This window comes from Stegostoma tigrinum, chromosome 5 (genome assembly GCF_030684315.1).
Source record: "Stegostoma tigrinum isolate sSteTig4 chromosome 5, sSteTig4.hap1, whole genome shotgun sequence".
In the NCBI taxonomy this organism is placed as follows: Eukaryota; Metazoa; Chordata; class Chondrichthyes; order Orectolobiformes; family Stegostomatidae; genus Stegostoma; species Stegostoma tigrinum.
In genome coordinates, this window is record NC_081358.1 from 122,123,602 (window position 1) to 122,150,755 (window position 27,154).

At 42.1% G+C, this 27,154-nt stretch overlaps 1 protein-coding gene across 6 annotated transcripts in view; it reads left to right on the top strand.

Moving 5' to 3' along the window:
* stk3 (serine/threonine kinase 3 (STE20 homolog, yeast)) overlaps window positions 1-27,154 on the top strand; it is a 384,923-nt gene that overhangs the window by 203,715 nt on the left and 154,054 nt on the right. For all 6 annotated transcript variants that reach the window (XM_048529773.2, XM_048529774.2, XM_048529775.2 and 3 more), the window contains one exon: window positions 23,905-24,042. In XM_048529773.2, coding sequence (XP_048385730.1) covers window positions 23,905-24,042 — 138 coding nt within the window. The remainder of the gene's footprint in view (window positions 1-23,904; window positions 24,043-27,154) is intronic.

Below are 27,154 nucleotides of genomic sequence, written 5' to 3' on the forward strand. Positions count from 1 at the left end.
ACATCTGAGGACTCTGCATCTATGATCGATGGAGTTTAGAAGAATGAGGCGTGATGTAATTGAAACTTACAGAATACCGAATGGCTAGGACAGAGTGGACATAGGGAAGATGTTTCCACTGAGAAGGGACTAGGACCTGAGAGCACAGCCTTAGAGTAAAGGGAAGACCCTTTAGAATGGAGATAAGGAAAAATTTCTTCGCTTAGAGAGTGGTGAATCTTCGAAATTCATTGCCACAGAAGACTGTGCAGGCCAAGCAATTGAGTATATTTAAGATAGAGGTAGATGGGTTCTTGATTATTGCCAACTTTAAATACTTTTAAGTCATCATTGGACAAGCATATGGACGTACGTGGAATAGTGTAGGTTAGATGGGCTTCAGATCGGTATGACAGGTCGCCACAACATCGAGGGCCAAAGGGCCTGTACAGTGCTGTAATGTTCTATGTTCTATGATTATCAAGAGGATCAAGGGTTACAGGGAGAAAATGGGAGGATGAGGTTGAGAAACTTGCCAGCCACGATTGAATGGTGGAGCAGATTCGATGGGCTAAATGGTCTAATTTCTGCTCCTTTATCTTATGGTCTAATGGTCTTAAAATCACTGACCCTAGCTGATGTTCACAGCATCTCTGTCTTGTATTGCCTTGCGTTGCTTTTTTATGTTTCAGTCTTGTTTCAGAGATGCCAGGCTTCCTGTTATATTCTTGTTGTCTACCTACCTACACATTTAGTGTAGGGACCGAGCTTGTTGCCATTGTCAGAAGGCCTAAGTCAGGTCAAGGAGCTTAGCCTCCACACAGTGGTGTCCTGCACAGTAAATTGAGGGTAATCTTCTATACCAGAACATGCTCTGTTTGGGATGTTCAGAGTCAGGATGTTCTCTTCGTAAGGATGAAGAGCTGAATGAAAGAGTAGCACACCTGCCTGGAGTTTTCCCGCTGTATTTTGGGCTAATTTCTTTCTGGAATGAAAGAGGTCAGGTATTATTGGAAATGAAAGTGGGTGGCACGGTTGTTATTTTCTATCCAGTTGAGGAGGTATCCTGAGCAAGTAAGTAGGCAGTGTAGAGAGCATGCTGGATATTGGTGTTGGAGCTTGGAGTGGGTGGTATGAATGATGCAAGATGTTGGCAGTAGTGAGAGCTTGAGTTTTATGGAAGGCGGGTACAGTTGCAGAGAGCAGTGTCAGTCATGTCTAGGACAAATATCAGGGACCGTGCATAGCAGCTCTAGACTGATAACAAAGTGTGGAGCTGGATGAACACAGCAGGCCAAGCAGCATATCAGGAGCACAAAAGCTGGCGTTTTGGGCCTAGACCCTTCATCAGAGAGGGGGATGGGGAGAGGGAACTGGAATAAATAGGGAGAGGGGGGAGGTGGACCGAAGATGGAGAGAAAAGAAGATAGGTAGAGAGGAGAGCATAGGTGATGAGGTAGGGAGGGGATAGGTCAGTCCAGGGAAGATGGACAGGTCAAGGAGGCGGGATGAGGTGGGTAGGTAGGAAATGGAGGTGCGGCTTGAGGTGGGAGGAAGGGATGGATGAGAGGAAGAACAGGTTAGGGAAGCAGAGACAGGCTGGGCTGGTTTTGGGATGCTGTGGGGGAAGGGGATGAGCTGGGCTGATTTTGTGATGCAGTGGGGGGAGGGGAAGAACTGGGCTGGTTTTGGGATGCAGTGGGGGAAGGGGAGATTTTGAAGCTTGTGAAGTCCACATTGATACCATTGGGCTGCAGGGTTCCCAAGCGGAATATGAGTTGCTGTTCTTGCAACCTTCGGGTGGCATCATTGTGGCACTGCAGGAGGCCCATGATGGACATGTCCTCTGAGGAATGGGAGGGGGAGCTGAAATGGTTCGCGACTGGGAGGTGCAGCTGTTTGTTGCAAACCGAGGGGAGGTGTTCTGCAAATCGGTCCCCAAGCCTCCACTTGGTTTCCCCAATGTAGAGGAAGCCACACCGGGTACAATGGATACAATATACCACATTAGCAGATGTGCAGGTGAACATCTGCTTGATATGGAAGGTCATTTTGGGGCCTGGGATGGGGGTGAGGGAGGAGGTGTGGGGGCAAGTGTAGCACTTCCTGCGGTTGCAGGGGAAGGTGCTGGGTGTGGTGGGGTTGGAGGGGAGTGTTGGAGCGGACAAGGAGTCTCAGAGAGAGTGGTCTCTCCGGAAAGCAGACAAGGGTGGGGATGGAAAAATGTCTTGGGTGGTGGGGTCGGATTGTAGATGGCGGAAGTGTCAGACGATGATACGTTGTATCCGGAGGTTGGTGGGGTAGTATGTGAGAATGAGGGGGATCCTCTGGGGGCGGTTGTGGTGGGGGCAGGGTGTTAGAGATGTGTTGCGGGAAATGCGGGAGACGCGGTCAAGGGCGTTCTCGACCACTGTGGGGGGAAAGTTGCAGCCCTTGAAGAATGTGGACATCTGGGATGTGCGGGAGTGGAATGCCTCATCCTGGGAGCAGATGCAGCAGATGCGGAGGAGTTGGGAATAGGGGATGGAATTTTTGCAGGAGGGTGGGTGGGAGGAGGTGTATTCTAGGTAGCTGTGGGCGTCATTGGGCTTGAAATGGACATCAGTTTCTAGCTGGTTACCTGAGATGGAGCCTGAGAGGTCCAGGAAGGTGAGGGATGTGTTGGAGATGGGCCTGGTGAACTTGAGGTTGGGGTGGAAGGTGTTGGTGAAGTGGATGAACTGTTCGAGCTCCTCTAGGGAGCAAGAGGTGGCGCAGATACAGTCATCAATGCAACGGAGGAAGAGGTGGGGTTTGGGGCCTGTGTAGGTGCTGAAGAGGGACTGTTCTACGTAACCTACAAAGAGGCAGGCATAGCTTGGGCCCATGCACGGGTAGCCATGGCCACCCCCTTTGTCTGTAGGAAGTGGGAGGAATCGAAAGAGAAGTCATTGAGGGTGAGGACGAGTTCGGCTAGGTGGATGAGGGTGTTGGTGGAGGGCGATTGGTGGGCCTGCGGTACAGGAAGAAGCGGAGGGCCTTGAGGCCATCTGCATGAGGAATACAGGTGTATAGGGACTGGACGTCCATGTGAAAATAAGGTGTTGGGGGCCAGGGAATTGGAAGTCCTGGAGGGGAGGGCATGGGTGGTGTCACGGACGTAGGTAGGGAGTTAGGTAGGAAATTATCACATCAGCTGTAGACTGATAGTGCTTTTGAAAGTCCAGTTCGGGATTTTAAAAATGTCATAGGCAAAAAGGATGCTGTTGAATTCTAGGATCTCCAGTGAGTTGCACGTTATTCCTGGTACAGCATGTGGTACGATGGGTAGAAGTGGGGTGTTCAAGACTCAATAGGGGCATGATAGTTATTAATGAAGTGAGTTTGCTAAAATATGGTATGAAAACCCTCAGCAAGAAATCATTCCGTACAATGTGACGCAACTTGCATTTAGCCAAAAAGACCAAAGATTCTGCCTTTGATGCGTACTTGCATTTGCAATGTCCATTTTTTAAAAAAATTAGCCCGTATACTTTCCACTGAGATCTTAATTCCAGTTCTGAGTTGTTATTCCAAGTGAAAAAGTTGCATCGGATGTACTATAACTATAACTCACATTTGATTCAAAGGTTATAGTTAAAAATCTCATTCTAGAGACTTGAGGCCAAAAACTAGGGTAGCACTCGGACTGTTGAATTACTGGAAATTTGCTTTCAAATCAAATGTTCAACTAAAGCTCCTTCTGCCCAATGTCCCATGATACTATGTTGAGGAAGAGTAGAGACATTTTCCAGGCTGTCTTGGACACCTCGTACCTCAAACAAAGTTGCTTTTTAAATAAAGATTATCTTCTCGGTTGTGGTTTTACGTTTGTAAGATATTGTTATATGCCAATTGTCTTTTTCTCCCCCTAACATTAGAACAGCACTTAAACAGTAAAATACATTGCTGAAACTGCTTAATGAGATCCTGAGATTGTTAAAGTACTATAAATGTGAAACATCTTTTCTGATGTCTTGAGTGATTACTGCATCATCTACCACCTGTTTGTTGTTGCTATATTCTATTAGTAAGACACGAAATAGTAGCAGTGTATTACACATGCTTCATGCTGTCAGTTGCATGGTTTTGATTATTGTGTTGTCTTGGTTTTTCCCTCTCATTTCCAAATCTTATACTTCACTAGCCGCCAAATGTCCCAGAGAACCGATTGGATTCCGTCCAAAATAAAGGAAGTTATCTCCAAATTTGCAGACAAATACAGAATGTTTTTCTGATTCACAGAAAGAACTATATTCATAAAGCTATTTAAATGCCCCTTGTAGCTTAACTTAGATGTGCACAAAATTTTCAGTGGATGCACTTCTGTATTGATACTACAATTTTGTATCTGCTTATAATAGAGTACAGAACAAAACATAGCAGAAATGTTAGGAAATGAGAAATCTACTGAGTGTTGGAACTTGAAGCAATGAAGAAATGGGCTGGAGCGATTAATGTGCCTAAAAGCTGACAAATCCCCTGGACTTGATACCCTACATCAAAAGAAGTGGCTGCAGAGATGGTGAATGGTAACAGTCGTGATCTTTCAGAATTGCTCAGATTCTACAATTGTCCCTGTAAATTGAAAATTGGAAAGTGTTGACTTCCTGTTCAAAAAAGGGCAGAGAGAAAACGGAACTATTTAGGACAGTTATTCTGACATCAGTGATAGAAGAAAATGCTGAAAACTATTGTTTGGAATGTGTTCAAATACTGAGAAAATCATTGAAGACATTTTATTAAGATCCTAGTGTGGCTTCGTGGTTAAAACTTCAAACCAAGCTGAAAATTTCACTGACACTATTCCAGAAAACCACAGTGCAGACTAAATATGTAAATATTTGGCTGGTAGTCCAATTTTCTAGAGATAGGTAGTCCCAAGTTTCAGGTTAATTTCAAATGACATTTCCAGTAGTATTTTCTCTATGAGATCCCGATGCAGAAGGATGTTAGTTCTTTGATAGTGATAGGGAAGACTCTTATCAATATCTTTAGAAGGTTTACTGTATTTATTAAGACAAATAACAAATTTATGATGGTTCTGTTGTTTTCTCCAATAATATAACTACTTTGTACAAAATATAATGCTTCTTTTCATGCGTCCTTATGATATTCTTTCATCCTTAAATATTAACACAAAGAGCATGTAGATGTGAAGAGGTGTAAACCATTCAGCCTCTTGAGCCATGACTGGTCACGGATAGATGAATGAAACTGGGGCTATTCTTTTTAGAGCAGGAAGAATGAGTCGGGATTTGACAGGGTTTTCAGTTGTGAGAGTCTTGACAGAATAGGCAGAGAGAAGCTGTAGTCAGTGGTGGGAGGGGTAGACCCAGAAGTTACAGGTTAAAGGTAATTGGCAAAAAGAGACACAGATGATGAGAGGAAAAGCTTTTTTACATGACAAATGTTTGTTTTTTTTTGTCCATGAGATTATGGTGGAGGCACATTCAGTCTTGGTTTCAAACAGTATTGGATCATCAACAAAGAAGGAAAATGTGGGGCTGTTGGGGAAAAGGTATTGAAGTGGGATGTTTGAGTTGCTGTTGCAGAAATCTCGTACAAGCATGACATTCTTCTGTGCTGTAACCAATCCATGTGGCATACACAGGGTCAGAGCACAGCACGTCAGCCAGCAACACACTCCAGGGGCTCTCAGTACTCTGGGAAAGGAAGAATCACCAACATCCAATCTATTCTTACTCTTGGATTGTTTAACCATATGCTCTAGAGTCCTCCCTAATCTACTGATCTGAAATAATGAATCAATTGGCATCCTTTAATTATGTTATAGACCTTTATCACATTTACTCTAAGTATGTTGTTCCAGTCCTGACTTAACGATTATTCTTGATTGGATAGGTACTGTGGTTAGTATATCATCCATCATGTGAGGCCCAAAACTGTATACAGGATTCACAGATCAATAATATAAATAAGAGCCCAAGATTTTGGATTTCTTACATGCCATTCGTGGCTCAATCAATTGAGGCAGGCAGACTTTGTTTAACTCAGATTCTTAGCGCCACTCTATCTCAGAAAAATCCTCCTTATTACTTAGAAAAGCAACATTGTCTTGCACAGCTAAAAATATGCACTACTTGATTTTTCCAAGATGCAAAACTCTCCTGGTATTTCAGCTGTACAACAATCCAACTTACTTTCTGCTTATAGCCCAAAAAGGAAAAAACTATGTGGTCCCTTACATAAAGAGGCTGTGGACTGAGAAGATGAAAAATTTACTGATGTTCATTTTCTCTTGGAAGAGAGAAATTTAGATACATAGATGCATTTTTGGGATTTAAAAGCCTGTATGTTATTGTGGGAAAGGAAGAGCGCAATTTTGCAAAAGAAAGCTTAGTAGATCGTAGATTCGTAACAGCATTATGTCTCATTTAAATGTTTACCTACCGTCTCTTGTATTTCTCTTGATTTTTGATGCTGCACAACTTTATCTCCTCAAATGTTGTTTTTGACTCCACTTTTATTTTTATTTATGCTCAAGATGCACTAAAATAACACTTGGATAAGATTTGATAGTAAGCTCTGACCTCAAAAAAAGCTGTCTCCATTTTGTGAATTTTCCATTTTCCAAAATGACTTTCATTTCACCATCATCAGTTTGACTGCATCTTTGGTGTTCAATAACGTCACTAGCGTCCATCAGGCTAAGCAGCCAATACGGTTGAAGAATTCCCATGCACAGTTAACCATTTCGTTGAAATGACTGATTACATTTCACTTAATAAAGAATAGCACATGTATATCGAATTAAGGTAGAAGATAAAATAGAATAAACTTCAGAAATACATATTTATTACTTTTAACTCAGGCATTCTTATACCATCACAGAAAAATTTGACATTCTACAAACATGAAATTAACCTTTGAGGATAAGTAAGGCTGTTTATTTATAATTATGTGCTTAATATTGCTGTTAAAAACCTAGATGAGGATTTTTCCAGGCCACAAATGATGTGGCATATGGTGAGAAATCTTGGAGAATCACGTGAGAAGTGCAGTGAAGCCTTTCTCAATATAGAGTGCAACAAGTCACATTTTCCAACAGAGTTCCAATTTCAAAATGAAATTTTCACACGTGAGTGGTGAGAGGACTATTCACTGGTATTATCACTCATTATCACCCTCATTGCTGGCTGGTCTCATCTCACTAATATTCACTTCCCTATTCTATCATGTTAAATAAAAGCCAGGTGCTGAGATTTCCAACGTTGACATCAGAATAAGCACCTGGCGATACCAGTACTTCCATGCTCCTCCTGCCACTATCTTGGAGACTGATATCTCCAGGCATGCTCCATAGGCAGAGGCTGGATGCATCCCATATCCTGGATACTGACATCTCACAACTACCAGCCTCTCTGCATCCACTGGGTACAGTTCCCATTCTCTTGCAGTGTGCTTCTGGACTTCAATGTTGCACTTGGAGCACACCAGCACCCCTCATTGCTGTGTTGCCGAAAGGAAACTTTGCATGCAGAGACAGACATTCAGCTCTTGTATTTAACCAAGCCTTGACAACATTCCGGCAATTATACTGAAGATTTGTGCTCAAGAACTTGCCGCTGCCCTAGCCAAGCTGTTTCAGTATACTTACAACCCTGGCATCTACACATCAATGTGGAAAATTGTCCAGATATGTCCCATACACAAAAAGCAGGACAAATCCACCCCGGCAAATTATTGTCCCTATCGTCCTCTCTCGGTCATCAGTAAAGTGTTGGAAAATGTCATCAAGAGTGCAATCAAAGAGCACCTGCTCAGCAGTAACCTGCTCAGTGATGCGCAGTTGGGTTTTGCCGCAGCCACTCAGCTCTTGACCTCAGTACACCCATAGTTCAAATATGGTTAAAGAGTTGTATTCCAGAGGTAGGTGAGTGACAGCTGTTGACATCGAGGATGTATTCAACTGAGTCTGGCATCAAGGAACCCTAGCAAACAGGCAATAATGGGTATTGGGGCAAATGCTCCCCTGGTTAGAATTATACCTGGCATATAAGAAGATAGTTGTGTATGTTGGAGATAAGTCAGCTCAGCTCCAGGACATCTCTGCAGGAGATTGTTAGGATAGCGTCTTTGGCTCACCACATTTAGCTATTTTATCAATGACCTTCTCTCCATCATAAGGTCAGAAATGGAGATGTTTGGCAATGACTGCATAATATTTTGCACCATTCGTGACTCTACAGATACCGAAGCAGTCTATGTTCAAATGCAACAAGATGTGGATAATATCAAGGCTTGGAGTGACAATTGCCAAGTAACATTTGTGCCACGCACATACCAAACAATGGCCATCTCCAACATGAAACAATTTAACCACACCTTGATGTTGACAGTGTTACCAACACCGAATCCTGATATGGGGGTGTGGGTGCTGGACCATTCCAGATGTTTAACTGGAACCGCCACAAATAAACAGTGGCTATAAGAGCAGGTCAGAGGCTAAGAATATTGCATCAAGTAACTCACCAGACTCCCCAAAGTCTGTCCACCATCTACAAGATGCAAGTCAAGAATGTGATGAAATGCTCCTCTCTATTGCCTGGATGGGTGCAGCTTCAACAACAGTTAAGAAGCTTGACCCAATCCAGGACAAAACAGCCTGCTTGATTGGCACCACATCCACTAGCTTCTACTCCCTCCATCACCAACACTTAGTAGCAATGGTATGTACTAACTACAAAATGTATGGCAGAAATTCATTCAAGATCCTCAGACACCTCCAAACCCATGAGCACTTCCATCTCGAAAGGCAAGGGCAGCAAATACACGAGAACACCACCACCTGCAAGTTCCCCTTCAAGGCACTCACCACTCTGATTTGGAAATATAACAGTGTCGCTTCATTGTCATTGGGTCAAAATCCTACCTACAGCTTATGGACTGCAGTGGCTCAAGAAGTTACCTGAGCACCATGTTCTCAAAGGCAAATAGGGATGGGTACAAAGTGCTGGCCAGTCAGCAACTACTTAATATTGATGCCCGCAACCCATGATTGAATTAAACAAAACGATGCAATCGAAGGTTTTCTCTCTCAACATAATTTCTCAGTGACTATCTGGATACTCTCAGCATTCCTGCCTTCCCTTATTGCTCACTCAGCCAGAGCTTAAGGTTGCTTGATTGTCTTGATTCTTAGCGTGTTTCCACATTCAGGTAGCTTGACATGGTTGCCAGTACTTGTCAGTGAAAGGGTGGGCATCTGCTATATGATATTTGTCACTCTGGTCTCAGATGGCTTAGCTACAAACCTACTGTGTATCCTTCAAGCAAATGACCATGACTCGATATATATGTCACTGAAATTAAAGGAAGCACCAATCATAGGAGCCCAGCACAGTAAGTCAAGAGCAGATTTAGTCCAGGTGCTTGGGCAGTAAAAAGTGTCAGGTTGCGCACTCACAATCAGGGGCCATGTGTCTGATGGGTCCAATACAGTCAGTCTGGGAAACCATGGGAACAGGAAGGGAGTTGCACATATTATCAATCAGAGATATGGTCACTTATTGTTTGTTACTGTCTGGCTAAGTCATACAATTGGATGAACCATGATCAGTCTGCAGGGTTCCATCTACCAAAGGTCACGTGGGAGGTTGGTTGTCAATGGTGAGCAGCATCCTGACTTCTGGGGTTGGAGGCACACAGTGCAATACCAGACCTGGCACGTTCATCTTATTTGTCCATGGCTGTGGGGGTAGCAGATGTGGGCAGAAGCAGATCCAGATACACAGGTTGGATGAAGGACTTGGGGATGTGCAAAGTATATGGGGTTAATGGGGAGGGTTACCAGGAAGAGGATGCTACTCAGGGAGGTGGAGCCCAGAACTCACTGTGTGAGAAGTGCCTGCTGTTGCCTTCCATGTAAATAATAAGTGTGCAACAGAAATGAAAATGTCTGCGACTTGAATTCTTCTGAGAGTGCATTGATCTGGGTGCTGACCTTGGAACAGGCTGGTACGGTTTGGTGGTGTGGCCTCCTGTGCTGGTCCTGAGGGAGGAAGTGGACCTTCCTTTGCACACGCCAACTGCCAAGATCTTGAGTCATGGTTTGCAAAGTGGGGACTGTTATCCGTTACCATACTTACAATTATGTACGCAGTTGTGCACAGTAGATCTGGAATGTCACTGCATGTTCTGGCATGCATTTGCCTGTAATGGCCTTTCAAATATGGCACCAGTGACAGGGATGACACTCTTTTCTGGGATATCCCAGCAGTGGTAAGTTTTTCCAGCTAGTGTGAATGGTAGAATTGGGCAAGCATCTGTTGAGGGGGGCAGAATTGGTAGTTAATGAGGACAGTTTGGGATAACCGCGTTAGGAAAGTTGCTAAGAATTGTAGAGAGAAGGCTTCCATGAAATTGAGAAGTAATCTGTCTGTGTGGAGTTTTCATGATCCTCCCATGTCTATATGGGTTTCCGCATGGTGCTCTGTTTTCCTCCCACAGTCTAGTAATATGCTGGTTAGGTGGATTGGCCATGCTAAATTTCCTAAAGCGTCGAGGAATGTGTGGGTTAAGTGCAGTAGCCATGGGAAATGCGAGGTTACTGGCTTAGGGTGGGTGGGTCTAGGTGGAGAGCTGCTCAGAGGGTAGTTGTGGACTCATTGGGCCAAATGGCCTGTTTCCACACTGTAGGGATTCAATGCAAATGACACTTTGCCAAAATATGGTAAAATACAGACCCTAGTTGTACTTCATATTACAGAGTGTAGCTTTTTAAAAAATTTTCATCGTGAGTCTAAAAGCATAAAGATCAGAATCATTTCAGACACAGCAGGGACTGCAGATGCTGGAGAATCTGAGATAACAAGATTTTTTTTTAGATTTGATTACCTACAGTGTGGAAACAGGCCCTTCGGCCCAACAAGTCCACTCTGCCCCTTGAAGCATCCCACCCAGACCCATCCCCCTATAACCCACACACCCCTGAACACTACGGGCAATTTAGCATGGCCAATCCACCTGACCTGCACATCTTTGGACTGTGGGAGGAAACTGGAGCACCCAGAGGAGACCCACGCAGACATGGGGAGAATGTGCAAACTCCACACACAGTCGCTCGAGGCTGGAATTGAACCCGGGTCCCTGGTGCTGTGAGACGGCAGTGCTAACCAATATGTAGAGTTGGATGAACACAGCAGGCCAAGCAGCATCAGAAGAGCAGGAAGGCTGATGTTTTGGGGCCCAGATCCTTCTTCAGAAATGTGGGAGGGGAAAGGGGTTCTGAAATAAATAGGGAGAGAGGAGGAAGTGGATAGAAGATGGATAGAGGAGAAGATAGGTGGGGAGAAGACAGACAGGTCAAAGAGGCGGGGATGGAGCCAGTAAAGGTGAGTGTAGGTGGGGAGTTAGAGAGGGGATAGGTCCAAGGAGGACGGACAGTCAAGGGTGTGGGATGAGGTTGGTAGGTAGGAGATGGGGGTGGCGCTTAAGGTGGGGGAGGGAATGGGTTGACGGGAGGATGGGTTAGGAAGGCGGGGATGAGCTGGGCTGGTTTTGGGATGTGGTAGGGGGAGGGGAGATTTTGAAGCTTGTGATGTCCACATCGATACCATTGAGCTGCAGGGTTCCCAAGCGGAATATGAGTTGCTGTTCCTTCAACCTTCGGGTAGCATCGTTGTGGCACTGCAGGAGGCCCAGGATAGACATGTCGTCTGCAGAATGGGAGGGAGAGTTGAAATGGTTCGCGACTGGGAGGTGCAGTTGTTTAGTGTGACCTGAGCATAGGTGTTCTGCAAAGCGGTCCCCAATGCAGAGGAGGCTACAACGGGAACAGCGGATGCAGTATACCACATTAGCAGATGTGCAGGTGAACATCTGCTTGATGTGGAAAGTATTCTTGTGGCCTGATCAGAATCATGATATTTCTTAAATCAAATCAGGGCACTTAGTTCAACGTTCACCCATATCACAGAAGGTTGTGGAGCACACTCTGATTTCGCTGCTAGGGTTCATGTGGCTTTGATGCAGCTGCCACACATTAGTTCAATTGCTAGTGCCCTATGTAACACAATATTTTGGCCCCAGGCTATTCCCTCTTTAACCAACTAGCTTGATAAAAGTCAGAGATAGTAAGAACTGCAAAAGCTGGAGTCAGAGATAATGCACTGTGGAGCTGGTGAAACACAGCAGGCTAGGCAGCATCAGAGTTGATGTTTTGGGTTGGGACCTTTCTTCAGAAATTCTGAAATTCTGCAAATTTCTGAAGGGTCTCGACCCGAATCGTCAGCCTTCCTGCTCCTCTGATGTTGCCTGGCCTGCTGTGTTCCTCCAGTTCCACACTATGTTATGCATGATAAAAGTGGCATATTTTGGGAATGATTCAAGAACTTGGTGGAGCAGCTCAGCACTTGGTGGTGTATGGAGCATGAATACTGTGATCTCTAGATAACAAAACATTCATCAGCGAACCCATCTCTTTTGTTGTTCAAAACCAGGAGATTGTCAAAGCTCCCATCAGTTGGATCCCTCCATCCTCATCACAATTCTTACCATTTTCTAAACCAACCACAAGGCAGCTTTCTGTGGGTCCTGCATGTTTTGTGACTGGTGACTCTTCTGGGAGCATTGTTTGTCTGTAGAACTGCATCCAGGTGCTGTTTTGGAAAATGGATATATAGTCACCCTAGCAACATTGGAAGTTGATGTAAATTTAAGTGATTTCAGAATATTTCTATCACTGGAAACTTCAGTGGTGTGTCATTTGGATGAACAGGAAATGACGAACTGCTAATCTGCCTACAAGGCTGAAGCATTTGCATATACCTTCAACCAGAAAGCCCATGTGAATGTTGTATCTGGCATGAATATGGTATCAAGGAATCCTAGAATAATAACTGTGATACCTGGCACAGTGGACAATGAATAAAACCAAGAGCTGTGGGTGCTGGAAATCTGAAATGAAAACAGAAATTGCTGGAGAAATTCAGCAAGTCTAGCAGCATTTCTGGAGAGAAAGCAGAGGAAACGTCTTGGCTTTTGTGACCCTTTATTTGAACAGGAAGATGGTTGTGGTTGTTGGCCCACTAAGCACCTTAAACTCAGCAAATGAGGAGGTGATTACTTAGCTTCAGGGATTTATATTTGCTAACTAAATAATCCTAAATATGGCTACTTGGAACAAATACATTCACTTGTCAATCTTTCATGACTAACCTGGTAAATTTCTTTATGTTAAAAAAACAAATGTTTGGAATTGAGAGCATGAGCCTTCTGGTTTTCAATGGTAAACACACTGCATATTCAAATGATATTCATGAGCTGGCCAGGTTGAATCCAGCAAGGGTAGCTCTAAAAAAGCCACAGTGTATTGTTCCTTTATGCAAGAACTTTCCTCCCCATTGTACATAGCAATTGAATATAGGTGTTTGAAATGAAGCCCAGTGTTCTAACAAATAATATTGTTCTTCACAAATACAAATGCATTAATGTTTTGGCACAGAATGTAATTATTTAGTCTATTTGCCTTTGTTGGCTCTTTACTCAAGCAAATCAAATTTTATTCCCAGTCTCCTGCTCTTTCCATATGGGTCATCAAAATGGAAGGCGAGCAGTAAGTAGACTGAACATAACAGTTATACTGTGGTAAGAAAGGTGCAGAATCATTTCGGGATGATTTATCTACTTTCATGTAAGTTGATGAATGTAAGTATTTTCTGTGAGCTGTGTGCTGGAAAAGATGTAACTTGCAGATTTTACATTGTGTTAAAAAGCCCATTGAAGCTTCCTGTGCTGATCGTTAGTGATAGAAGGCTTTTCATGTAAATGAGTATCATGCTTTTCAGTTGACTCAGTAGATTTTGAGGAAGTATCAACAATGACCTAGCTGTGATCTACAAACCAGTGTAGAATAAATTTGAAGGTAGACCGTCTGAACTTTCTTTTGACTTAATCTTTTGCATAGGACAGGTACATCAATAGGTTTGACATTGTTCCTTCTTGTGTTATCCATTGAATTCTTCAATTAAGAGATCAGCTTAACTTTGTTACATTGTGTCCTTCACAGTCAAGAGGCCCCTGTCAAACAAGTATTTATTACAGCTGTTACCACACTGATAGGAAAAGGAGAAGATAATCTTGAAGATAAAGGTGGAGCACGCAGCTCAAAGTTCATCTACTGTAGAATGATAGTCTCCAGAGAAGAACCTAGTTTTACCAGTTACCTGCCATAGTAAACAATATGAATTCTGTCTAAATGGAGTACAAACAACTAGAAATTTGTAAATAATGTGCAACATTTTTGTCTCAGAGAAATGCAACCAATCATTTTTGTGAACATCAACAAATGCGTTATGAGAAATAGTTATCAAACTTTCCTTCTTTTCCACAAGTAGAACACCGAAACACAGCATATTTTGAATCTATTCCATGTCCAGTCTGCTGGAATAAAAGTATTATAATATAGTCTTGCAACAATAGTTTCTGAGATGCCGTAATAAAAGATGAGAACAAGAAAGAAAGTATTGTTTCTGCCCTGTGACATGGAGAAGAATAAAGCATTAGAAAGGTATTTACCATAAACCAACTTCTGAGGATTGGTTTGATTTTTGCTTTCACCCAAGACAAGATTACATCAATATCTTCCGATCTTGTCATATATTGACCGACTAATCATTTTAAAGTTGTAACGCTTGTTATTAACTATTAGAAGTTTCAGGAACTCCCGATGCTTTGGCAGCCTCTTGTGGTCCTGATTGGTAGCACAATACTCCAGACTTCAAAATGCTGATTTCACTTTTAGGCAAGCTTTCCTTTAACTGTTGTTTGTTGCAATAACCTTCATAATTCTAAATTACTCCAATTTTTGACATGAGGTTTGCTGAAACATTCACCTTGTCCCATTGGTCTGTTGAAGGGCTTTGCTTACTCATTAGTTTCAAATTTGGTTCAAAATTACAGTATCTTTGAATTACACTGGAAGAAGCTAACGAAGAAGACAAAGCTGTAGGAGTTAACTGCAAAATAAAATTCACTGCTGAAATTGAGGATGAAACAACGTTCATACTTGGTTCGCCTGCAGTTTTGAATAGTGTCATCAAAATCAGATTGGAATATTTAATGTCACTGAATATTAAAGAGGCTGGAAACAATTCAAGGAAAGTGTCAGAGTAGGAGAACAGAAAGTTTAATAGAATTTGGGAAGGCTAAGATTTTGGTCAGTCATTTCTGAAGCAGAAAGAGATGGAATAAGCAATTTTAAAGGAAAAGTTTTTGTACATCCAGGAGTATTCAGACAAGTTACAAAACCATACATCCAAGCTTCTTCCTCTGTTGATGGTTGCTGAATCAACAGCATACTGGGCAAAGTCCTTTCAAAGTCATGTCATTAATATTTGTACCTCTGTCCACAACACTGTCTTCGAAGATCATCGTCTCTTCTTCCAAGCATTTTGTAAAGTAAGAATCCCATTGAAAAGCCAATTGGTGTCAGTGATGTACTGTAGACAAAAATAAATTGCATCAATTGGAATGAATCTTAAATCTATAGGTATTTAAGGAATAAAAGAATGATGAGAGTAAGATTAGGGCCAATCAAGGATAGTAGTGGGAAGCTGTGTGTGGAGTCAGACCAGATAGGGGAAGCACTAAATGAATATTTTTTGACAGTATTCACTCTTGAAAACGACAATGTTGTCGAGGAGAATACTGAGATACAGGCTACTAGACTAGGTGGTATTGAGGTTCACAAGCAAGAGGTATTAGAAATCCTACAGAGTGATAAGTCCCCTGGGCCGGATGGGATTTATCCTAGGATCCTCTGGGAAGCCAGGGAGGAGATTGCCAAGCCTTTGGCATTGATCTTTAACTCGTCATTGTCTACAGGAATAGTGCCAGACGATTGGAGGATAGCAAATCTGGTTCCCCTGTTCAAGAAGGGGAGTAGAGACAACCCTGGTAATTATAGACCAGTGAGCCTTACCTCAGTTGTTGGTAAAGTGTTGGAAAAGGTTATAAGGGATAGGATTTATAATAATCTAGAAAAGAATAATTTGATTAGGGATAGTCAGCACGATTTTGTGAACGGTAGGTCATGCCTCACAAACCTTATTGAGTTCTTTGAGAAGGTGACCAAACAGGTAGATGAGAGTAAACCGGTTGATGTGGTGTATATGGATTTCAGCAAGGCGTTCAATAAGGTTCCCCACAGTAGGCTATTGTACAAAATGCGGAGGAATGGGATTGTGGGAGATATAGCAGTTTGGATCGGAAATTGGCTTGCTGAAAGAAGACAGAGGGTGGTAATTGATGGGAAATGTTCATCCTGGAGACCAGGTACTAGTGGTTTACCACAAGGGTCAGTGTTGGGTCCACTGCTGTTTGTAATTTTTATAAATGATCTGGATGAGGGCATAGAAGGATGGGTTAGTAAATTTGCAGACGACACCAAGGTCGGTGGAGTTGTGGATAGTGAAGAAGGATGTTGTTGGTTAGAGAGAGACATAGATAAGCCGCAGAGCTGGGCTGAGAGGTGACAAATGGAGTTTAATGCAGACAAGTGTGAGGTGATGCACTTTGGTAGGAGTGACCGGAAGGCAAAGTACTGGGCTCATGGTAAGATTCTCGGTAGTGTAGATGAGCAGAGAGATCTCGGTGTCCATGTACACAGATCCTTGAAAGTTGCCACCCAGGTTGACAGGGCTGTTAAGAAGGCATACAGTGTTTTAGCTTTTATTAATAGAGGGATCGAGTTCTGGAACCATGAGGTTATGCTGCAGCTGTACAAAACTCTGGTGTGGCTGCACTTGGAGTATTGCGTACAGTTCTGGTCACCGCATTATAAGAAGGATGTGGAAGCTTTGGAAAGGGTTCAGAGGAGATTTACTAGGATGTTGCCTGGTATAGAGGGAAGGTCTTACGAGGAAAGCTGGGGACTTGAGGCTGTTTTCATTAGAGAGAAGAAGGCTGAGAGGTGACTTAATTGAAACATGTAAAATAATCAGAGGGTTAGATAGGGTGGATAGGGAGAGCCTTTATCCTAGGATGGTGACGGCGAGCACGAGGGGGCATAGCTTTAAATTGAGGGGTGAAAGATATAGGACAGATGTCAGAGGTAGTTTCTTTACTCAGAGAGTTGTAAGGGAATGGAACGCTTTGCCTGCAACGGTAGTAGATTCGCCAACTTTAAGTACATTTAAGTCGTCATTGAACAAGCATATGGACGTACATGGAGTAGTGTAGGTTAGATGGGCTTCAGATTGGTATGACAGGTCGGCACAACATCGAAGGCCAAAGGGCCTGTACTGTGCTGTAATGTTCTATGTTAAATCTCTAAATACCACAAGAAGAAAGAAAAATAAAATGGTTAAGAAGTGGATGAAAACAGATTGATTTACAAATATTTGCTACTGTGTGCCATTGTCAGTGTCTTTTTCATGTGGGCATGATTCTGACATGTTTCTCTAGGTTGGAATGGCAAAAAAACAGTCACTTCAGGGCATTCCCACCCAAAAGTAATATTCAACCCAATGCTGCCAACTCCAGGATTCAAGAAACAGTAGCTTTGCTGAATTCCTATTTGTTTTCCATCCCCATTTTAAATTTTGCTGGTGGGATTGGTGCCTGAGAATGGAAAATGCAGATTACTACATAAGAAATGGAGAGTTCCAACAAGAAAGAAAATAACCTGTGATTTGACTGAAATTTTGTAATTGCACCTGAATTATATCTGGGTTTCAGAAATAGAAATATTGAAAAAAAAGAAAATCAGTATAAAGAAGAATCAAAACACAGAACGGTGTTAAAAGGCAGAATTAAAGGTAGTGTGTCTGGAAGTTCACAACAAGCTCGGTGAATTGATGGCACAGTTACAAGTGAATGGGTGGGAGATAATTGCCATTACAGACATGTGGCTACAGGGTAACCAAGGCTGCAGACTGAATATTCAAGAATATTCTTTTGAGAAGGAAAGGTGAAAAGGGAAATTAGGTGAGCAGTCCTGTTGTTAAAGAATGAAATTAGTCTGAGATGAGAAGAACAGTGTATCCAATCTTTTTGCATGGAGCTAAGAAGGATCAAAGGACAGCAAGTATTGGTGGGAACGAAAATAGAGATTCATATAACAAGGGTAATAAAGTAATCGTAGGTAACCTTAATCTGTTTAAAACAAAATTGGGTATGTAAAATGAGCATCCATGCTGTAGAAGTCAACTTCCTGGAATAACATGATAGTTTTCTGGATCAGTACGATGAGGAACCAAACAGGAAACAGGCTTATCATTCAGGGATCTCCCATTTAAGACAGGCAGCAAAGTTTTTATTTCAGAAGGTCATGAGTCTTTGAAACTTTCTTCATGACAAGATGATGGAGGCAGGGTCCTTGAATATTCTTAAGGCAGAGGTAGATAGAGTCTTGTTAAGTAACGTAGCAAAAGGCTGTTGGGGTCGGTACGAATATGGATTTGAGATTACAATCAGATTGTTTATAATCTTATTGAATGGCACAGCAGCCTCAAGGGGCTGAATGGTCTCCTGTTCCTAATTTGAATGTATATATTTTAGCTAATCAATAATTTTGTAGTAAAGAACCTTCAGATAAGAGTGACTTGTAACTTGAGAGAATTTTCTATTGCATTTGACAGCGTGTAGTTCAATGCAAAATAAAGTTATTTAATCCAAACAAAGGAACTTATTAAGGTATGAGAGAAGCTTTATGCAGCTAATGGCTAATATTTATAAAAAGTAAATCATGTTTGACAAACCGATGAGAGTTTCTTGGCAATGTTACTTGCAGCATAAAAAAAGGAGAACCTGTGGTTGTGCTATGTTCTGAAGGCTTTTGATGAGGTCCCACAAAATTTAGTTAATAAAATTATAGCACATAGGATAGAGGATAATATACTGGCATGTATTGAGGATTAGTTAAGATCATAAGATACAGGAACAGAAGTGGCCATTCAGCCTGTCAAATCTGCTCCACAATTCAATGAGATGACTGATCTGCTAATCCTCACCTCCACTTTTCTGCCTTTCCCATACAATTCTGATCCCCTTACTAATTAAAAATTTGTCTATCTCAATCTTCAATATACTAAATGACCCAACCTCAATAGTCCTCTGTAGTAAAGAATCACAAGATTCACAACCCCTTCTGAGATGAAATTGTTTTTCATCTGTGTCTTAAATTAACAAAAAGAAACTGAGAATAAGAATAAATGGGTCTTTTTCAGGTTGACAGGCTGTGACTAGTGAGGTACTGCATAGTTCAGTACTTGGGGCCCCAGCTGTTTACAACCTATATTGCAGATTTGGATGTGCGTCTGAGTATAATGTTTCCAGATTTTCAGATGACACAAAATTGAGTGGGAGTTTGTATTGTGGAAATGACACACAAACAGGATGAAGTAACTGAGCAAGAAGATTGCAGATGGAATAGAAGGTGGATAAGTTAGGGTCAGAGGGACAGATTTGCAGAATATTTCTTAAATGTTGGGTGATTGTGAACTGTTTATCTCCAAAGGAATCTTGATATCCTTGTTCATACATCATTGAAAACTAATATCCAGGTTAAGCAAGAATCTAAGAATACCTTTACCACAAAAGAATTTGAGTACACAAGTAAAGACACCTTGCTTTCCAAGATTTGGAAGTTGTCATGAACACTCAGTGAGAACTGTGAGGTTGTGAGTGGAGGCTAATGAAAGCAGGGGCCTTTTTGTTAGAGCAAGAGCATAGTTGTAACTAAGTGAGCTTCATGGCACTCATTGCTGCTTCAGAACTTTTGATCCAAGATTTCTGTTTGCAATTCCATTAGTGTTCCCATTCTCTACTTTAGGAATCCCTGGACTTAACGGGAATAACAACACAAGAACAAGGAAGTGATATTGAACTTGTAGAAGACACTTGTCAGACTTAATCTGGAATATTATGTGCAGTTGTGTGAGGCACATCATAGAAAAGATGCAAATGCATTGGAGGTGGTCCAGAAGCAGTACACTAGAATTGTTGCAGGTGTGAAAAACTTTTATTATGAGGATGGATTGAAGAAGTTGAGACTGTTCTCTTTTGAATCAAGGTGGCTTAGAGAAGATCTGCTTGAGGTTTTCGAAATCATGAATGGGTTGGATAAAGTAGATAGTGTGAAGATTTTCTGCTTGTAAAAGTGATGTGCAAACAAAGCGAAGACGATGTGGGAAAAATCTTTTGCACACAAGTTGTTTAGGGTTTTAAATGCACTGCACTGTCGGCACAATGGGCTCATGGCCTCCTTCTGCATCGTAATGTTTTTTTTATTTCAGGACTTGAGATGAAGAGAAATTTCTTCACTCAGAGGGTAGTGAATATTTCGAGATCTCTTCCTAGAGGGCCTTAGAAGCTCATCCATTGGATAAGTTCATGGCAGAGTTTGATAGATTTCTAGGTATGGATGACGCCAAGGGATACGGGAATAGTTCAGGAACATGGTGTTGAGGTGGATGATCAGCTGTAGTTTAGAATAGCAGAGCATACTTGAGGAGCAGAGTAACCATGCTTGGGGGCGTAAGACGCACCGGGAAATAGATAGGGCATGTCAGAAAGGTAAGGTCACGGTGATCATGGGGGACTTCAATATGCAGGTGGACTGGGTGAATAATGTTGCCAGTGGATCCAAAGAAAGGGAATTCATGGAATGTTTACAGGATGGCTTTTTGGAACAGCTTGTGATGGAGCCCATAAGGGAGCAGGCTATTCTGGACTTAGTGCTATGTAATGAGCCTGGCGTTATAAAAGATCTTGAAAGTAAGTGAACACTGAGGAGGCAGCAATCATAATATGGTAGAGTTCAGTCTGCAGTTTGAAAGAGAGAAGGCAAAATCGGATGTAATGGTGTTACAGCTAAAGAAGGGTAATTACAGGGGCATGAGAGAGGAATTGATGAAGATCGACTGGAAGCAGAGCCTAGCGGGGAAGACAGTAGACCAACAATGGCAGGAGTTTCTGGGTGTAATTGAGGACACAGTACAGAGGTTCATCCCAAAGAAAAGAAGGATTATCCGGGGTGGGATTAGAAAGCCATGGCTGACAAAGGAAGTCAGGAAATATATCAAAGAAAAAGAGACAGCCTATAAATTGGCCAAGAGCACTGGGAAATCAGAAGATTGGGAAGGCTACAAAAATAAACAGAGGATAACAAAGAGAGAAATAAGGAAGGAGAGGATCATATATGAAGGGAGGCTAGCTAATAATATTAGAAATGATAGTAAAAGTTTCTTTCAGTACATAAGAAACAAACGAGAGGCAAAAGTAGACATTGGGCCACTGCAAATTGATGTTGGAAGGCTAGTGATGGGAGAGAAGGAAAAAGCTGAAGAACTTAATAAGTACTTTGCGTCAGTCTTCACAGTGGAAGATATGAGTAGTATCCCAACAATTAGGGAGAGCCAGGGGGCAGAGTTGAGTACGGTAGGCATTACAAAAGAGAAAGTGCTAGAAAAGCTAAAAGGTCTAAAAATTGATAAGTCTCCTGGCCCTGATGGGCTATATCCTAGAGTTCTGAGGGAGGTGGCTGAGGAAATAGCGGAGGCTTTGGTTGTGATCTTTCAAAAGTCACTGGAGTCTGGGAATGACCCAGATGATTGGAAAATAGCTGCTGTAACCCCGTTGTTTAAGAAAGGATCAAGGCAAAAGATTGAAAATTATAGGCCGATTAGCCTAACCTCGGTTGTTGGTAAAATTCTAGAAGCCATTGTTAAGGATGTGGTTTCTAAATTCCTGGAAGTGCAGGGTCAGATTAGAACAAGTCAGCATGGATCTAGTAAGGGGAGGCCGTGCCTGACAAGCCTGTTAGAATTCTTTGAAGAGGTAACAAGTAGGTTAGACCAGGGAAACTCAGTGGATGTTATCTATCTAGACTTCCAAAAGGCCTTTGATAAGGTGCCTCACAGGAGGCTGCTGAGTTAGGTGAGTGGCCCATGGTGTTCGAGGTGAGCTACTGACTTAGATTGAGGATTGGCTGTCTGACAGAAGGCAGAGAGTTGGGATAAAAGGCTCTTTTTCGGAATGGCAACCGGTGACAAGTGGTGTCCCGCAGGGTTCAGTGTTGGGGCCGCAGCTGTTCACTTTATATATTAATGATCTGGATGAAGGGACTGGGGGCATTCTGGCGAAGTTTGCCGATGATACGAAGTTAGGTCGACAGGCAGGTAGTAATGAGGAGGTGGGGAGGCTGCAGAAAGATTTAGACAGTTTAAGAGAGTGGTCCAGGAAATGGCTGATGAAATTCAAAGTGAGCAAATGTGAGGTTTTGCACTTTGGAAAGAAGAATACAGGCATGGACTATTTTCTAAACGGTGAGAAAATTCATAAAGCAGAAGTACAAAGGGATCTGGGAGTGTTGGTCCAGGATTCTCTGAAGGTTAACTTGCAGGTAGAGTCCGTGATTAAGAAAGCGAATGTAATGTCGTTTATCTCAAGAGGTTTGGAATATAAAAGCAGTGATATGCTTCTGAGACTTTATAAAGCTCTAGTTAGGCCCCATTTAGAATACTGTGTCCAATTTTGGGCCCCACACCTCAGGAAGGACATACTGGCGCTGGAGTGTGTCCCAGCGGAGATTCACACAGATGATCCCTGGACTGGTAGGTTTAACGTACGATGAACGGCTAAGGATCCTGGGATTGTACTCATTAGAGTTTAGAAGGTTGAGGGGAGATCTAATAGAAACTTACAAGATAATGTATGGTTTAGAAGGGGTGGACGCTAGGAAGTTGTTTCCGTTAGGCGGGGAGACTAGGACCCGTGGGCACAGCCTTAAAATTAGAGGGGGTAAATTTAAACGGAAATGAGACGACGTTTCTTCAGCCAGAGAGTGGTGGGCTTGTGGAATTCATTGCCACGGAGAGCATTGGAGGCCAGGATGTTAAATGCCTTCAAGGCGAAGATGATAAATTCTTGATCTCACAAGGAATCAAGGGCTACAGGGAGAGTGCAGGGAAGTGGAGTTGAAATGCCCATCAGCCATGATTTAATGGGTGGAATGGACTCGATGTGCCGAATGGCCTTACTTCCACTCCTATATCTTATGGTCTTATGGTCTTAGCCTACAGCTGCTCCCATATTCCCAGTGTAATTAGTCAAGCATGACATAGTTTTGAAAGCATTTTGAAAGATTAACAAGAGAAGTTATAAATTGTGGCTGTTGAAAAAGCAGACGTACTTCTGGTAACTTTCAGAACTTTAGCAAATGGATGTAGCACAAGATGTTGTTGAAAAGATTAATAGAAAAGTATGATCACAGCATTGCAGTTAGTGGCTCAACGAGCAGTGAGTTGGCTGGGTGGATAAAACTGAACAACTGTGTCTCTCCTGTAAGGAAATTGGTCTGTACCATTAACCTAAGGTAGTGTTTTAAAGTAGACTGTAAAAATTATTTTATGCCCTTAGTACATGTGGTTTATAATCATTAATGTTGAAAATTGAGAATTCAGAATATATTATGTTTGGAAACAGAGATAGTGCTGACTCAGCAGATGTGTTTTCAAACGGCTGAGATCCACTGAGAATAATTATTTAGGTGGGAAATGATCCTGGCACTAAACAGCAGTCTGTTGGTTTTATCTGTTTGGTCAGGAAGTGCCTTTGGTTTCACTAAGCAGGTCAAAAATGGAAAGCTTCTCTTGAGACTGATAAACAATAATAGATAAAATAAAGTATGAAGTGCTCAATGAGATTCAGTTTGCACAGAGGAAATTTAATGGGAAATGGCTACATTGGTAGCAGATGGACTAGTTTCCTGAACTTCATTCCTGATAGAAATTCTAGATCAGTAAAAAATGCGTACATCAGATTTACTGTTAGATAGAGAAGGTGAATAAAAGGATTTGTTTATTTGACTGCACTAAAACTCAGATGATTCTGATTTCCATGTCCAACTGATTTTCCCCCTTCCTTTTCTTTTAAAAATAGGCTATTTTTATGATTCCCACCAACCCACCACCTACGTTCCGGAAGCCAGAGCTTTGGTCTGATGAGTTCACAGACTTTGTCAAGAAGTGTCTAGTGAAGAACCCAGAGCAAAGGACTACTGCAACACAACTTTTGCAGGTTTGACAAATGGCTTTCCAGTACAGCCTTGTTAGTTTACTTAGGAAAATACATTTTTATGTCAGGAAGTCTATGTAAAATTCATGTGTAAATGGGAGCTTTAAGCACAAAATAAGCCCCCAGGGCCTGAACAATGAGTATGGGTCATAAATTCTGATGCACAAATTCTCACACATCCACCTTTAGTGTGACTGATTTTGATGTGGTTGTTTTGTATATTTCTATGTGAGTGCGCTATCTATATGCGAAAACTCATTTATAAACACAAGGTATTATAACAGAAAACAGAAGTTGCTGGAAAAGTGCAGCAGGCCTGGCACCATCTGTGAAGAGAAATCGGAGTTAACATTTCGGTCCGGTGACCCTTCCTTCGAATGGTAATGATCCCAAATTTTGGATAACATGCAGATGATAGGGTGGGGGAATGGGCTAAAGAATAAATGAATGTATCCCTCTGTACCTCCTCCTCCCATGCTATCTTCTGCATATAAACTGACATTTTTCCAGATATCATCAGTTCTGAGGAAGGGTCACCAGACAGATGCTGCCAGACATGCTGAGCTTTTCCAACAACTTCTGTTTTTGATTCTGTTTTACAGAATCCACAATTTTTTTTCAGTTTTTACAAGTTATTGCAATATGGTCCAGTGCTAAATTCAGATTTTCACTTGAGTTTTTTCGGCCAGAATTAATCTGCCCTTAAAAATGCATTGTTGTGTCGACTATTTTACTGTAACTTCTTTGACTCCCTTGTGCTACTTGAGCATGTAAAGCAACAAAAAACTGTGCAATATAAGAGGTACCAAAGGAAGTTAGGAGGAGGGGCCTTGTTGTCATCCACACTATTGCAAGGTCAAGCTGAAGACACCTCCTTTATGATGGGCAGACATCTGCATTTGCAAGACTTTGGGTACCATGTGTGCATCCTGAGATGCCTGTCTACTAACTATGTATCTGGATGTATCATAGGAGACTTACCTTTGACATCTCTACTTTATTGTGGACGGAATCACAGAATTCATACAGTGCAAAAAGAGGCATTCAACCATTAATCATTGATCTTCAGTAGCTGGCTGATCATTTAGCGTTGTGCCAATCTCACGCCTTATCTCCGAGAAGTACTATTTGTTGCAGCCTTGTGGAATCAGTCTCAAGGATGTGGGCAACTTATCCAGTTTCTGTCAGTGTCACCATGGCATTAAATGATGCAAAGGATTTTTTTACACCCGTGCAGAAAATTTGAAGTTGAAATCTATATTAACCAATTTTATATACAAACAAAGTATTTAAGAGAGGATGATTGCAGAATTCCAAAACACAGATTGTTCTTGTGCATGAGTCATGAAAGACTGATGTGCAGATACAGCAGTTATTAAGAAAACTATTATTAAGAAGGTGCTGTTCTTTATTATGACAGGAATTGAACCTCAAAGTAAGGATGCTGTGTTTCAGTTACAGGGCACTGGTGAATTGATTTGGCACTTAAATTCTCCGTGCAATTGTGGTCTCCTTATTTAATGAACAATGTAAATGGATTGGAGGCAGTTCAGAGGAAGTTTACTAAATTGATACGTGGAATGAGGAAATATTGGACAGATTGGATTTGGCTCACTGGAGTTTAGAAGAATGAGAGGTGAATTTTTGAATTATATAACACCCTGAATGGTCTTGAAAATATGGACATGGGTAAGTCTATAACAAGTAGTGCAGTTTTAAAATTAGGTTTTCCCTTCTTAGGACTGAAATGGGGAGGCATCTTTTCCTTCACAGGTTGTGCAACTTTGGAATTCCAGACCTCAGAAATCAATGGAGGCAGGGCCATTGAATATTTTTAAAACGAAGGTAAACTCTTGTCGCAGAGAATAAAATATTATTGGAGGTAGATGAGAACATGGATATTCAGAACACAAAGAACAGCAATGATCTTATTGAATGGCAAAGCAGGCTCAAAGGGCTGAATGGTCTATTTCTGCTTCTATATTTAATGTACTCATACAATGTTTGCGAGGAGAAATATTTCTAATTTCCCAGTTGAAATGAAGTACTAACTGGATGGCATTGGATCTTGTATAACCTGGCATCCAAAGGATCACGGAAGGAATCATTTGTTTGCAAGGTCCAGATTCCACAGTTCCTTTCTTCTGGTAGCACATTTGTTGCCTAGCTCTGAGAAAAGAGGTGGAAGTGGTTGAACCACCCACGATTGACAAAATATCAGGAACAATTACACATACAGTCCTGTCAATCTTGCAAAGTTCTACTTATTAACATGTAGGGACTTGTGCCAAAGTTGGGACGGGTGTCCAAAGGATGGTCAAGTAACAGCTTGACACAGTCATTCTCAAGGAATCATATCTTGTAGACAATGGCTCAGAAGTGTCCTGGGGCAGTCCTCCCTAAGATGGCAGCACAGTGGGTTACAGTCACGTCATGCTTGCCCAGGGAGTCCTCAACACTTAATCCGGACCCCATGAAGTCTCATGGTATCAAGTCAAGCATAAGCAAGGAACGCTCTTGCTGATTTGCCATCTATAGCATCCCTCCTGTTTTATTGATCATTTCTCCATGTTGAGCACCACTCGGAAGAACCTCTGAAGGTTTCAAGGTCAGAATGTCCTTTGGGTTCGGGCATTAATCCATAATGCTACTAACAGGAGTGACCCCATCTTATAGCCCTTGGAGAGACAAAGTCCTGTCTTCACACTGAGGATACCCTGGCACTACAACTGCATTGAATGGAATCAATGTCAAACAGATTAAGCAATTCAAAACTGAGCATCCAAGAGGTGCTGTGGCCCTTTAGCTGCAGTAAAACTGTACTTATCAACAATATGTAATCTCATGGCCTCGTATAGAACGTAGAACATAGAAGAGTACCGCACAGTACAGGTCCTTCGGCCAACGACGTTGTGCTGACCTATTATCCTACTAAGATCAATCCACCCTGCATACCCTACATTTTTCTATCCTCCATGTGCCTATCCAAGAGTCACTGAAAAGTCTCTAAAGTATCTGACTCCACTACCACTGCCGCCAGTGCATTCCGTACTCCCACCACTCTGTGTGTAAAGAACCTACCTCTGACATCTCTCCTGTACCTTGCTCCAATAAC